The 14,894-nt window shown below is 44.4% G+C and overlaps 1 protein-coding gene across 2 annotated transcripts in view; it reads left to right on the forward strand.

Annotated features, from left to right (window-relative positions):
- The first annotated feature begins 3,129 nt into the window (after positions 1-3,129).
- ROCK1 (Rho associated coiled-coil containing protein kinase 1) overlaps positions 3,130-14,894 on the forward strand; it is a 60,040-nt gene continuing 48,275 nt past the window's right edge. For both annotated transcript variants that reach the window (XM_053396416.1, XM_053396417.1), the window contains exon 1: positions 3,130-4,141. In XM_053396416.1, coding sequence (XP_053252391.1) covers positions 4,049-4,141 — 93 coding nt within the window. In that variant the 5' untranslated portion in view covers positions 3,130-4,048. The remainder of the gene's footprint in view (positions 4,142-14,894) is intronic.

The following is a 14,894-nucleotide window of genomic DNA, read 5'->3' on the forward strand; positions in this document are numbered from 1 at the left end:
ATCTACCATCACAACACATACACCTAAGATATGCTGGTAGAACACTCTGTAGACAGATCTGTACTACAGCTGGAGACAGGGCAGCAGAATGACTAAAACAGTTATGGGTGGTACACAGACAGCACAAGGAAGGAGCAGACTTAAGCCATATCCTAAGCTGTATTGTGGTCGTGTGCAGTGCTTTAAAAAAAAAGAAGGGGGAAAAGGTGCTGGTACTCACCATGAAGCTGTTACAGTAAGTGTCACACTTTTACCATTGGGGGTTGGGGGTAAGGTGCCAATACCGTATACCCTTGAGCATCCCCGAAAAAAAGCACTGGTTGTATTCCTGTATATACTCCAACTGAGAAGAATTTCCCTCTCATTGGCTTCAGGGGGAAGGGAGAATATACCGGTATTTTAAAAGGTGCCTCTGTGAAAATGAGCACACTGCCCATCTCACCATGACAGAGCAGAGGATGTGGTGTAATCAATACACAATCACAGCACACCACCATCAGTAAAGAATAGGCACAGGCAAACTCGGCCCTCCAGATGTTTTGGGACTACAGTTCCCATAATCCCTGACCACTGGTCCTCTTAGCTAGGGATGATGGGAGTTGTAGTCCCAAAACATCTGGAGGGCCAAGTTTGCCTATGCCTGGTATAGAAACTCCACACAGGGCAATCCCAAATAATGTGGCAGAGATGCAACAGGTCACACACTCCTAGGAGGAACGCTCTGGAGATGATAAACTACAATGGTACTTTGCAAAAAAAACAGCCCGGCCTCAGGGCACAGATCAGGAATTGAGCATATTGGTAGTACTTCTCTTCCTTGCAGACTCAGGACTCCAGACGCAAATACCTATCAGCAAACCCCACTCCACTCCTACTCCTACATAAAGAGAGAGAGAGAGAGAGACAGACAGAGAGAGAACAGGAGCTATGGGTTGTAATCTTGAACCTGTTGACAGTGACACACTGACTGCTTTGTTTCTTAAGAATTTAACAGTCTATAATGCAGAGCATGAGTTAGAGAGACAGTATGAAAGCGCATACTCAAAAACACCAGCACCACTTTCCTTTGCGGCATCAGCGATTTCTATGAGGAAGAAACATGCAGGGTGCTGAGACAGAGAACTTTATTTACTTATTTATAAAACTGATGTATCACCTTTCTCTCATTTTGGCATCCATGATGATGAATGAAATATTAATGAAACATAACGATAACAGTAATTAAAAATCACAAACCTTAATATAGGCAGGTGTTATATTTTTAAAAGACAGCAAAGAAGTATAATTAAAAACACCAGTGCACAGCAAATGAAATATAGCTATCTTTTTCAAGCCCGATAGAAGAAGAGACTTTGCTTGTTGCTAAAAAAATAAGAGTGAAGGTGCTGGGCAGATTGCCTAGCCCAGAGCTTCATAAATGAAGGGCAGCCAGAGAAACGGCCCTCCTTGTTTGATACCTTCCACAGGTGGGGACACTGGTCATCCAAGCTACTTGGGCAGGCTCATAGTGGGGTTAGTGGTCCTTTGGTTAAACAGGGGCCAAACTATTTAGGACAGGGATACTTAACACCCTCCAGATGTTTTCAGGCAGCCTCTATAACCTGTGACCACTGACCATGCTGGCAGGTGCTAATGGCAGTAGGGATCCGATACTGGGAGGGAAACATGTTAGGACCCTTAACTGTGCCTAGAAACAAACTGGAAGTCACTGAAGCTCCTTATGTATTGGTATGAAATTATCATACTCTGTCCCAAACCTCGCTGTCTGGTTTTTTAAAAGGTGGGCTATAAATAAATCAATTGTTCAGGGTGATGGTGGAGGAAAGTCATTAAAGTCTATGTGAGGGATGATTTTATAAATATTTCTGATTTGGATCTTAGCAGTCAGTGGCTCCACAAAAAACTTTAATAAAGTAATATTTTTCTAGCAGGGGAGAGGTGATGAGAGACTGGGCAACTCAAACTGAAATGAGGCTACAAACACATTAGAAAAGAGCTATAGCTGTAATATGTGTTAACTAAATTAGAGTCTCTTCAGCTATTGGCCTGCCCAGTGAGTAGATAACAGTTTACATTCGCTTACTCGATTGTTCCAAACATTTTTTTGACAACCCAATTCTGGTCTTGTCCATCCAAGTACTTATATGCCCTCTGAAGAGAGTCTCCCCTGAACTGTTCAGCACAGCAGCAGCTGGCAGTAAGGCGGCAATGCGAACCATGCCTACTCAGAAGTCCCATTGAAGTAAATGGGCTTTACTCCCAGGTAACTGCGCGAAAACAGTATTCAGGGAGAGAAGGGAGACAGAACCACCCGCAGGATGTACTGAGTTTCCGTATTTCACTCCTAGGAGCAGCATGAAATATGACTACGCCATGCAATCAAGGAACTTAAGCCAGGGAGTCCTTAGTTACTTGACGGGTCCCCCGCAAGGCACCGAAAAGAGCAACCTCAGCTTCTAATCCCCAGTCCGCAAACCACCTCTGCCTGGTGCAGCCCAGGACCGGAACGGACTTGCTGCTGGGATGTCTTACACACCCATCCTTTCGTGCGGTCTGCAGGCAGCACACGGCACTCGGGCTTCAGGAGATTGTGGCTTGTTGCGACAGCAAAGGCTGCGCCAGCAACTCAAAGCTGCCGCCGCCGCTGCAGCAAGCAAGCAGCTCGCGGCTGCCTGGCGTTATTACCTCAGCACTTCACGAGCACAGACCGGCCGCCACGCTCGCGCTCACAGGCGGCGGCACAAGCGGAGAAGAATCTAGACAGGAGAACCCGGGGCGGGGGGGGGGGGGGGAAGAGAAGAGAAGAAAGGAGGCGCGCGCGCGCACGCGCTCAGATGCCAAGTAAAGTCGCCGCGCGCTGGCTTTCCGCCCCCGTCCTCCGGCGCATGCGCTCCCGCTTCGTTCCCCTCAGTCTGTTTGAACAGGAAGGCGGACATATTTGTGAGAGTCTGCCCTCCTTGACTAGCTGCTGAGGCAGCGGCGGGGCCTCGCCGTTCTTCTCTTCGCCTCCTTCGGTCCGGCTTCCCTCACGACTTGGGAGCAGCGGCTCCTTCTCCGCCGGTCGCAGCTGCGGAACGGGGGCAGCAGCAGCAGGGTCGAACGGCGTCGGGAGTCCAGCGGCCCCACCAGCTTCTCTCCCCCCCGCCCCACCCCCATCGCCCGCCCGCCCCGCGAGAGAGAGACGTGAAGCCCGGCGGAGTGTGAGGAGCGCGGCTGCTGTCGGGAAAGAAAGAGCGGGGAGGAGGTGAAGAGAGAGAGAGCGGCGCAGAGGCGACGAGCGGAGGACCCGAGGAGGGGGGAAAGGAGGCGCGGGAAGGGAAGATGCCTTAGCCGTTACGCGGCCGTTGCTGGAGCCGCGCGTGTCCAGAGGGCAAGGCGGAGGCGACCGCCCTTCTCTTTCTCTCTCCCCACCCCCACCGCCGTGTCGCGGCCTATTCTGCAGCTGGCAGCCTCCCCCCGCTGCTGCAGCTCGGGCAAGGGAGGCCAAGCCGTGCCCTACTTCTCTCTCAGGCCCGCGTCTCCACGGAGGGAGCTGCCCCGCCGCCGGTGACGCTCTGCTGAGAAAGTTTCCTGTTTTCATGCTAGGCCTCTCCTCTCTCTTTTTTCCTCTTTCCTCCCCTTGTTTCAAAGAAGTTGCTGCTGGGTAGCTGGCATCGGAGAGGAGGAGGAGGAACCGCTACGCTGGCTGCCAGGGCGGCTGGGAAAATGTGGCTGCAGAGGCACGGGGGCCCAGGCTGGAGGCGAGAGGAGACTGGCAGGGCTGTGGCTGCAGCCTAGGCGCTGAAGAAGAAGGGGCAGCGGGGAAGGACTGCTCCGCACCCCCCAGTCCCCCTACGGGAGGGGGTAGCGCCTTCGCTCCCGTTTTCGGCTTTAGCTCTCTGGCGCGAGGATGTGTGGCAGGGAGAGCATGAGGGACAACCCCAGCGCATCCCCAGACCTCCTTTGAGAAAGGAGGACTAGGAGAGCAAGCTCAGGGAGCACTCCTATTTCGTTTTTTTCTTTTCTTTTTTTTTCTGTGGATTAATAAAGCGATCACCTCTTCAGCACCATGTCGACGGGAGAAAGCTTTGACTCTCGGTTTGAGAAAATCGGGATGATGATAAAGGATCCCAAATCTGAAGTGAACTCGGACTGCTTATTGGTGAGTTGCATGTACTACTGTTTTTGATAAACGAACATTACTCTGACTCCTCCTTAGAGAAGAGAGCTTCCTCCTAAAGGTTTTGTTTTTTTAAAGCTTACTGACGTTTGCCTTCTAATGAAGAGGAATAAATGTATTCTGTGTGCTATGTGAGATCTGTTTTTCCAAGAGGCTGCTGCTCATCTTATGTCTTTCTTTAAGCTGCTGCTTTGCTTTCACTATTTGATAGGCTGCAGTAGTATTCAAAGATTTGAGTTAATATGCTGCAATAAAAAATGTTGTTAGGTGGAGATCTGCTTTTATGCTGCAGCTGTAACCCAGGAAATCCTGTTGTGTGAAGATTTGTACTTCTAAGGGATATGTTAAGAGTTTTTGTTTTTGTTCCCACCCACCATATTCTCGAAAATGTGGCTAATTAATTACTCATCTAGTGTATTACCTCTGCTGAATAGTGCACAGTTAAACTGTGGGTTTCTAAATCTGAAAGTAAATCAAAATATTATTTCATTCATACATGTGAAAGTAAACAAATACCTTAATTCAAGACATGGTAGAAAAGTGGCAGGAATGGTGGCATCAAAAGTAAGCACAGAGTTGTACACACAATTTTTATTTGGCTTGTTCAGAGTACATTTAAGAGTCTTTCAGCATGGTTCTATGCATGCCTACTCAAAAGTAAGCTCCAGTGAAGAGCTTACTTCCCATGCAAGCAAAGGCTTTGCTTTTGAATGAAAGTGAGTATCTTTGATTTAGTAGGCAGTTCATTGTAAAATTTCTTCTCTGAAGCAGACTGTTTTTAAAGCATTTTGACAAAACTTTTTAATACTCTACCGAAGAAGAAGCAGTAGGACTTCTCCTTAGTGCATATAAATTTTCTAGTGATTTTTTTGTTAAGAATTGCTCAGTGTTTCATTCGTGTCATTTAAGGGCTTCATTAAGCTAGAATACAACTTTATCATAGCTTCCCAGAGCCAACTAGTGTGGGAAGCTTATATGCACAGCAGTGGTTGTTGGGTGTATGGTATAGCTATATAAAGGACTCAGGGGATTTCAATATTGTGACTGACTTGGGTCCTAAATAAAGACAGGATTCCACTAGCGAGTTTTCTTAAATGAAAAAAATTGGCAACCCATGCCAGTCAGAGGGTTGTAATATGTAAAAATTTAAGAGATCAATTTTTGGGGGGCCATTATATGCATGACATACATTTTATAATGTATATAATATAATAAACTGGAACAGAGGTAGGCAGGTATGTCAGCTGGTATTGAAACATGGTTCTCCAAGTAGAAGTTACACTATGTGGACTAAACACATACTGAGGTTGGCCTAAGAAACTTCTGTATAGACTCTAGAATCCAGTGGTTAACTTCCTGTTAGGGCCTATTGACATGATCCTTTCAGCCTAGGGAAGCTGCACTTTTGTATTGGTTCAGATTGATACTTAGCTACATGAGCTGAGCCCAATTGTATAATAAACATCAGTGGCTATGTTTGTACATCTCTATAAGCCATAAGCCATGGTTTACCATGCATAAGCAAATTGTGCCAGCTTCACTCTTCCTGTTTTTGCCAAAAGGAAAAAAACCCATGCAGACATGACAATAGTGTGATGTATTGAACTTGGGATAGATCAGTTTGAGTACTTAATCATAACTGCAGCTTTTCAACTTAGTTTGTGTGAACAGTTTCTGTTATAGTTCTAGAATATGTAGGCATGGGACTCTCAAGGCATGGTGAGGTATGTGATATTAAGGTGTAGGAGAGCATTTTCAATGTTTGTTTGAGATAAAGCTAGAACTGATAGAAACAGTGTAATTCACACTGAACCTTATCTATATTTTGTAGTCATCTTATAACATTTGTGTAGTGATTATAGACCTATAATTTAATTATAATAGACAAAGTGGGATCCATAATCTTTGAAAAAACATTAAGGGAATTATGTAAGAAATAGTAGATCAAATATTTAAGTAGAGCCCCTCCCTACAGTGGCCCCCTCTTCCTTCCTTCTTAAATAAGGCCTCTGATAGCTGTGGATTAACCTCCAGACATGGTAAATGGGTGGGAGAGATTTGGAATCTGTTGCATAATATTGGCCTTTGCTGTGCTACTTTTTCTGGTTAACTTTGAAGCAGCTACACGGCTGACTGTTGTTGCTAAGCAACAGTCCTACATATCTTCATATATTTTTTCTTTTCTTATAAGGCAGGGCACTTTTACATACTTCATCCATGGGTGTTGTATGGGCAATTCATGTGGCAGTACGTGGCAACTAAATGCCCCTATTGCATGCTTGTGGATAAAGGCAATGAATGTTTTCATGTTTGTGATAAAAACATTTAAAACAGGCTTCCTCAACCTCGGCCCTCCAGATGTTTTTGGCCTACAACTCCCATGATCCCTAGCTAGCAGGACCAGTGGTCAGGGATTATGGGAATTGTAGTCTCAAAACATCTGGAGGGCCGAGGTTGAGGAAGCCTGATTTAAAACATTATTCTGAATCAAGTAGATAGCCTTCATGGAAAAACATTTTCTAGCATTAACCACAGATTGGTAATATGTAAACTAGGCCTCAGTATTTAATTTTTGGGCAATGGCAGGAAATGCGTATGGGACATACTGAATATAGGAAGTTGAGTCAAACTATTAGTCCATCTTATTTAGTATTGTCTACACTGACTTGACAGCCATTCTCTAGGGTTTCACACAGCAGCCTTCTTCAGCCGTACTGAGAGATAACAAGGGATTGAATCTGGGAGCTTCTATATGCAAAACATGTGTTCTACCCCTCCATTACAGTCCTGAGTGGTACAGGTATGTCCAAAGTCTGTTTCGGGGGTTAAATCCTAAAAAACCCCTCAGCTCAACAAAACAAATTCAACCCTAAAAAACGGTCAACAACTTTGGTTGGCCCTTTGATTGGCCCTCACGGCCCTTCACTTCATCAAATCTGGCCCTCTTTGAAAAAAGTTTGGACACCACAGTACTCTTTCTTATTCGTGCCACCTTTTGTTCCCTTGTTTGCCTTCCCTTTTTGACTCCTGCATCATCTTCCCTTTCCTGTAGGAAACCCCAGTGCATTAGTCTAATATACATAGGTAGTTCTATATTTTTCAAAAATGTTTTAATTACGCTTCAACTCTGCAACCTATCCTTAGTTCACAGAAAATAATTGATGCTTCTCTAGGTGTGTGTACTGTGATGTTGATTTCCTACTTAGCCAAATGCCAGATGTGAGGTGGCAAGGATAGTGATCTCACCCATTATTGTATCTAAGCCTGGTTAGGTAAGCATCTACATTTATTCCTCAGCAAGTATGTAATGCTTCTGTGGACAGAGCTGGATTTAACATTAGTCCAAGTAGGAAATCTTCAGCATTTACCTTTAGATACCATTCCCTTTGACAGTTTCCCTTTAAGATCAGGTCTGAAAGAATTTTGCTGAACAAACAATGTGTTATAGACTTGTTCATTTGTTCAGGAATGCAGATATATTTGTCCATGAATTTATATAATCTAGTACATTACTACAGGTCTGAGATACTAAATGAAGAAACCTATGGGCTTCATGTAGCCCTCAGCTACCTTGTGAAGTTAATGGTGTTGTCTTGAATTCCTATATTTATTTTTATCATCAAATGTTGTGGAACTTAAGATTGTAGAAAATACAATGATAAAAACCTAATTCATGAAAATTTAAAATAAAAATTCCTTAATTTTATTAAAATATTTATAAGTTTATCCAGTGTTAGGGATGGATGTGCAAGCTGCTGAACTGTTAGGTACCCAAGTATATTATTTTTGCCAGTTGGAGAAAATAGAGGCGTTGTTTGGAAAGAAACAGTGTAGTAAACAAAATTAAGGATTCAGTATTTGGGATATATGCATTGTCCATATTTCGTGTTATAGTTGGAATACAGCTCCATTTCCCTTGACCATTGGCCATGTTTGCTGGGGCAGCTGGGAATTAGCATCTAATAACATTTGGTGGGCTGCATATTCCCTGCCCCTGTGGTAAACACAGTTAATGGTTTACTATGGACATAGAGATAATTTCCACTTGATCCTTACCAGTGGCTTAGCATTATATCCAAATCAGGAAGAAAAAAGGCATCATCAGGAAGCCATGAACAAATCTTTGTTTCAAATCATGGTTTGCTTGGAGCCAAACAAGGTACTATCTTTGGTTTTGGTATAATTAAACCAGGGATTGTGGTTTCAGTGTTCCCACAGGGAGGAGCAATGCAGAAGCCATCTATGCATACTTGATAAACTATTAACATGCAAACTGAGCAAATATGTAGATAATTCTTATGTAGAATTGTTATTCAGAAATGGGAAAAATTTAATTTATTCCGAAAAAGCTCATAAAATATCTCTAGAATGTAATAAAGTTATAGCAGTACATTTGGTGCTCAGTTACTCCTTAATACTATTGGTTGAACATTTTATCCTGTACGGTGGTGTTTTATTAATTCATCTGATTTGGTTGTCACAGCAAACTATAACATAGCATGACAAGAATGAACCTTAGCCTTGCTTCCCCCCACCAAATCCCAGACACAAGGAATTCAGAAGTGTTCACTTCCCTTGTCATGCTGTCCAACCTACAAACTGGTTAATGTTAACATTAGCTATGGTTTGTTTGAAACATGCCAACTTTATGCCATGGGTACAAAGATAACTTGTTTCCTTCTGTGGTTAATGCTAACCACAATTTGCTTCTTACTTTGTCCAAAGCTTGAAGTGATGCAGAAGCAGACCTCTTCACTTCCATAACGACAGCTTATCATGTGCAGCGAAAGCCAGCCAAAATTTGTGGTCCTCTGGCAGAATGCATCATCTATCTGTGTCTATCAAAAGGCTCTAAAATAGTTGTGTGTACCTTGACATTAGCTGACCATGTATCTTGGGTACATAATTATAAGTTTTTACCCCTAGTTCTCTGCTGATTGGGCCTAGATCCTCAAACCCTCAGTCAAATTGGAGTAAGCAAATGGCAACAAGAAGGTCCTGATTTGCCAGGCACCATTCTCTCTCTCTCATACACACCCACACGTGTGTGTGTGTGTGTGTGATGATGCTGTTGCTGTGGGGCTGCCTGGTCTGGTAGGGGGGCGGGGGGGGGAGGAGCCTAGACAGTTTGTTTTGGTGCCCACAACCTAGGTCCGAGGAGCCACATGGCTCCTAGCATTGCAATCTCAGTTTTTATCACTGGCTCCTGCTTGTGCGATGGGGCTTTCCTCCTCTTTGCCTCACATGTACCCCTGAGATTGATTTTGGGGCTCAAGAGAACCTCCCAGAACACCATGCAGGGGGGAAGGGGGATTATTTTGTCTGGCAAGCTGCTAGGCTCACACAGACGGCACTTTTGTGATAGTGCAATTTTATTTCTGCACTGTGTACTTAAACTTCCAAAAATATTTAGATAAAACCACTTACCAATGATTCCTGAGTAAACATAGCAGTCATGGGATAAGAGAACAGGTCCTCTTATGCATCAGTTATTTGTTAAAGAACAGGAAGTGGAGAATAGAAATAAGTGGACAGTTCTCACAATGAAGAGGTGTAAGAAATGGGCACATTCAAGGGGACCCATGCTTTAAAACTTGTTCTTGTAAATGACTTTGAGTTAGAGGTGAGCAGTGAGGCTGCCAAGTTTTCTGATGACATCCAATTGTTCAGGCTAGTAAAGGCTATAAGAGTTTGCAAGGAGCTCCAAGAGGATCTCTAAACTGTAGGAACAAATAACTCTATATAAGCAAATGTGGTACAGTGTAAGTAAATGTAACATGATGCACAACAAATCCTAACCACTTACACATGGCTGAAGTGGCAGTGACTGACCAGGAAAGAAATCTTGAGGTTGTGATATACAGTAGTTCAGTGAAAAGGTTGAATCAGTATGCAGCAACTGTGAATAATGGGAATTCCATGTTGGGGATAATTAATAAAGAGATTGATAATAAAACTGTCAATATCATGATGTCTTTTTAAAAAACAAATGTATGACCACATTTGGAATATTTTGTACAGTTCTGATCACTGCACCTCAAAACAAAACTATGAATTTCATTAACATATGATACAGTTACAGCCACTAACTTGGGACAGCTTGAAAAGAGGTTAGACAAATTCACAGAGGAAAAGGCTATGGCTGCTAGCCATGACTGCAATATTTTATTTATTTAAACCATTTATACACGGCTTAATATTTTAAAAATCTCTAAGCAGTAATAAGAAAATAAGTGGTAGGATACCTTTGAATCCCAGTCAGTGGGGAACAATAGCAGGAGAGGGCTATTGTGTTCATATCCTACCTGTGGCCTTCCTATAGGCATCTGGTTAGTCACTGTGGAAACAGAGATGTTAGATTAGATAGGCCCTTAGTCTGATTCAGTAGGCTTTTATGTTCTTATTTATAACAAAATTGCAGAACACCTAGCTAAACAACTAAGGAAAAAAATATTCAGTTACTGCAGCTTTTGGTGTCTGTTTACGAACAGCTTTGTGTGCTGGAAGGAAGAATTGGATTTTACAGAAAGTTAAACTCATAATAGATTATCAGTGTTTATTGCAGTGTTGTAAACTGAATGTTCAGAATCTTAATGATGAATTGAAAAGGGAATTAGTGTTCTGTACAGCCTAATCAACGACAAGTTCCTTTTGAGAGAGAGAGAGAGAGAGAATAATGTTTAAGATTTAAAATTGAGATTGATTCAACAATAATGGATCTTTCAGGTATATGGGATTCCACAGCACATTTATCTCTCAGACAGATGCTGTCAGTGTAAAGATGATAATTCCTTTTGAGGCATATGATGTGGGTGTGTCCTGTGGTGGTATATTTTTCATCAGAAATTGTAGTACTTTGTTTTGGAAAAAATCCTTGATATTTGCAAATGTTGTTGTGTTGTGGGGTTGAACTATAAAGACGTGCATTGTCCACAGGCAGACAGTCAATGGACCCTGCAAGTCATTAGTTTCAAACGGATATAAATGGATAAACATCTACCATCCATTGCTCAATGGGTTGAAAATCTTACATCACTTTCCAATTTGAATTTTGGACATATGGACTTTCCCCCCGCTGGTTCAGAGATCAAGGGTCCATCTAGGCCAGTCTCTTCCCTTTTTTTCTTTAGAAGTATTCTTTTCATGCACTGCAGGGGGTTGGATGAGATGACCCTCACAGTCCCTTCCAACTCTACAATTTTATTATTATGATTCTATATGTGTTTAAACTAGGATTGATGGATCATTCTTAATGTGGGCTGACATTTCTTTCATCATGTTTTTAAAAAGATAGCTGCAATGATTTACCATACCTGATCTTAAAACGTTCAGGTGAAAGAGTTCCCAGTCTCTAATATCAATTTTGGTCTTAAATTTGATCTTTTATTAAAAATGAATACTGTTAATTTGAAGCAAACTTATTTGTGTGGATATATATTCTTGCAAACAGTGTCCTTAAGGAAAGAGTGCTCCCAACCTCTAATACTCTAAGAGAGTAAGAAACCTATTAACATGGATGCCAATTTTTTTATTTTATCTCCCTTGGAATGAAATGTTAGTTAAGATGAAAGTATGGAGACACCAGACATTGCTTTTGCAGACCATCAGAATAAAACTACTATTTTTTCTATTATGTACAATCACTTAATCCCATTTAAAATAGTGTGTCTGATCATGTACCGTATTTTTCGTTCTATAGGGCGCACCGGCCCATAGGACGCACCTCGTTTTTTTGGGGGGGGGAAATGAATAAAAAAAATTTATTCCCCCCCCAGCCGCGGCTGCCGCCCCAAGCCTTGCGCACACCTGCTCCGCATGCTTCGGGGTGCAGGCTGCCGCCCCAAGTCTTGCGCGCCCGGCGGGAGCTCCCGCCGGGCGCGCAAAGCTTGCAGACACTCGCCCGAAGCTTCGGGTGACAGGCTGCCGCCCCAAGCCTCGCGCGCCCGTCGGGACCTCCCGCCGGGCGCGCAAGGCTTGCAGACACTCGCCCGAAGCACGGAGAGCCCTCCGGAGGCCTCCCCGTGCTTCGGGTGACAGGCTGCCACCCCAAGCCTCGCGCGCCCGTCGGGACCTCCCGCCGGGCGCGCAAGGCTTGCAGACACTCGCCCGAAGCACGGAGAGCCCTCCGGAGGCCTCCCCGTGCTTCGGGCGACAGGCTGCCGCCCCAAGCCTCGCGCGCCCGTCGGGACCTCCCGCCGGGCGCGCAAGGCTTGCAGACACTCGCCCGAAGCACGGAGAGCCCTCGGGGGGCTCCCCGTGCTTCGGGTGACAGGCTGCCGCCCCAAGCCTCGCGCGCCCGTCGGGACCTCCCGCCGGGCGCGCAAGGCTTGCAGACACTCGCCCGAAGCTTCGGGTGACAGGCTGCCGCCCCAAGCCTCGCGCGCCCGTCGGGACCTCCCGCCGGGCGCGCAAGGCTTGCAGCCTGTCGCCCCAAGCACGGAGAGCCCTCGGGGGGCTCCCCGTGCTTCGGGTGACAGGCTGCCGCCCCAAGCCTCGCGCGCCCGTCGGGACCTCCCGCCGGGCGCGCAAGGCTTGCAGCCTGTCGCCCCAAGCACGGAGAGCCCTCCGGAGGCCTCCCCGTGCTTCGGGCGACAGGCTGCCGCCCCAAGCCTCGCGCGCTCGGCGGGACCTCCCGCCGGCACGCAAGGCTTGCGGACACTTGCCGGGGCTGCAGGCTGCTGCCCGCAAGCCTTGTGAGCCCGCGGGAACTCCCGCCGGGCTTGCAAGGCTTGCGGATAGCTTCCTAAAGCCTGGAGAGCGAGAGGGGTCGGTGTGCACCGATGCCTCTCGCTCTCCAGGCTTCAGCGAAAGCCTGCATTCGCACCATAGGACGCACACACATTTCCCCTTCATTTTTGGAGGGGGAAAAGTGCGTCCTATGGTGCGAAAAATACGGTATTTAAAGCCTGGGGGAAAATATTCTTCCACTCCATTCTAATTGTGTCCACAAAAGTTTATAGTTAAAGTGTGTTTAGGGGAAAAATAATCTGTGTTAAGTGATCTTGAGTGTACACTTTAGAGACAGCTGATGTGTGTTTGGTTTACTTCTTGGCACGCTTCAGAAAGGGAGAGGAATACTATTTCTTTATACCCCATATTAGTGAGGGAAGAAAATGGTATGTCAACACAGTGAATTGATTTAGAAGAAAAGGGCAATTTAAATGAAGTTTTCTAATGAAAATTGTTCATTTGTTTCCTAACATGACTACTAAACCATGTTAATTTACAACTAGATGGGGTATTACTTGAAATTTCATTCTACCAACCAGGTCTTGCATTTCTTTGTTGCACTTTGTCTTTAAAGTATTTCCATATAGGGTCTGCCTTACTACCAGCTTCTGACTGTTTATAATGTCAGCAGTGCAACCCTATAAAAAAAGGTGGGCAACTTTTCTTTTTCTTTTCAGGACTGCATTTTCTTGGGGAGTAATCTCTTCCAGGGGCAGAATGCCAGCAGTGGGTTGACCCAGAGCTGATGTTGGAGAATCAGAGTGTTCTAGATTAATTCATTAACACCACCTTGTTTCAGATTTCATCATAGCTACCTCAGATTCCCAATTCTATGCAGGTTTACTAAAAAGTAGTGCTCAAATAGGTATACAAAGGATTTTGTTTTTGTTGTTACATCAGACCAACGCAGCCACTGTTCTTGAAAGAATGTGAAAACAATTCTTTTCTGATTAATGCTCTCTGCACACTCAAAACACATGTGGCAGAAACTACCAGTTTGTTGCTGCACAGCTGGTGCTATACAACTGTAGAAAAAGTTAATCATGTCAATTTTTGAAACAAAATATTGTGCTTCTGTTATTTAAGACACTGTTTTTTTCCTCGCTTTTTGAAGTTCGCTTTCCTTCTACGTAGTGTCATAACAAACAACAGTTTGTTTTTCTCTTTTGTATTTTCTTTTGTTTTGATTATGTATGTATTTTAACTTGTATTGAATAAAATTATCTATTAAAATTTAAAAACACACACACACACACACACACACACACACACAAAACAATTAAGGAATGGGTTAGAGAAGTGGGATAGTTTCAGGAAATATCTAGGAATGCATAAAGTGAGGCTTTGGTTCCCAAGCTGTAGATTGTCCATTTATGCTGCAGTTTTATACTGAGAAATATGTCTCATTGACTCAGTGGGGCTTTCTTCCAGATAAGTTGGCATAGCATTGCAACTACATCATAAATATGGTAATATAGGAACCCATTCAGACCATCAGAATAAAACTACTATTTAGGAACCCCCCAAGCCCGCTATGACCTTCTCTGGGTCTGGCTTCCCTAACTCCCTGATGTCCTCCCACTCCTCCTCCTTGTTTGACCACCCTCTCATGACATGCATGTGCATGTGTACATCTGGGGAAGAGCCAACTATGCATTTTTACTCAGAGGAACCCCATCGTGTTCCTTAAAGCTTGCTCCTTAGTAAGTGTTTTTAGGGAAGCCTGTTTTGTGGTACAAATGACCCACCCAAGCAGTTCCATACATTGTGGGAGAGGGAGAAGTACCATAAATAAACCCTCTTGCCTTCCTCTTCATCACTCAGGTTCAGGACTTGATGAGCAGTTCTCAACCTCAATAGTGATACATAATGCCAATTGTGTAGCAGTGCTAGACTCCTGAGGTTCAGGATTAGGTGAGAGGGAAATTACTCCACTGAGCTCCAGCAGTCTTATAAACTGTGGGGAGAATTTACCTGCCGTTCTCTTGCCCACTGCTGTTTCCAG

This window comes from Podarcis raffonei, chromosome 7 (genome assembly GCF_027172205.1).
Source record: "Podarcis raffonei isolate rPodRaf1 chromosome 7, rPodRaf1.pri, whole genome shotgun sequence".
NCBI classification, from domain to species: Eukaryota; Metazoa; Chordata; class Lepidosauria; order Squamata; family Lacertidae; genus Podarcis; species Podarcis raffonei.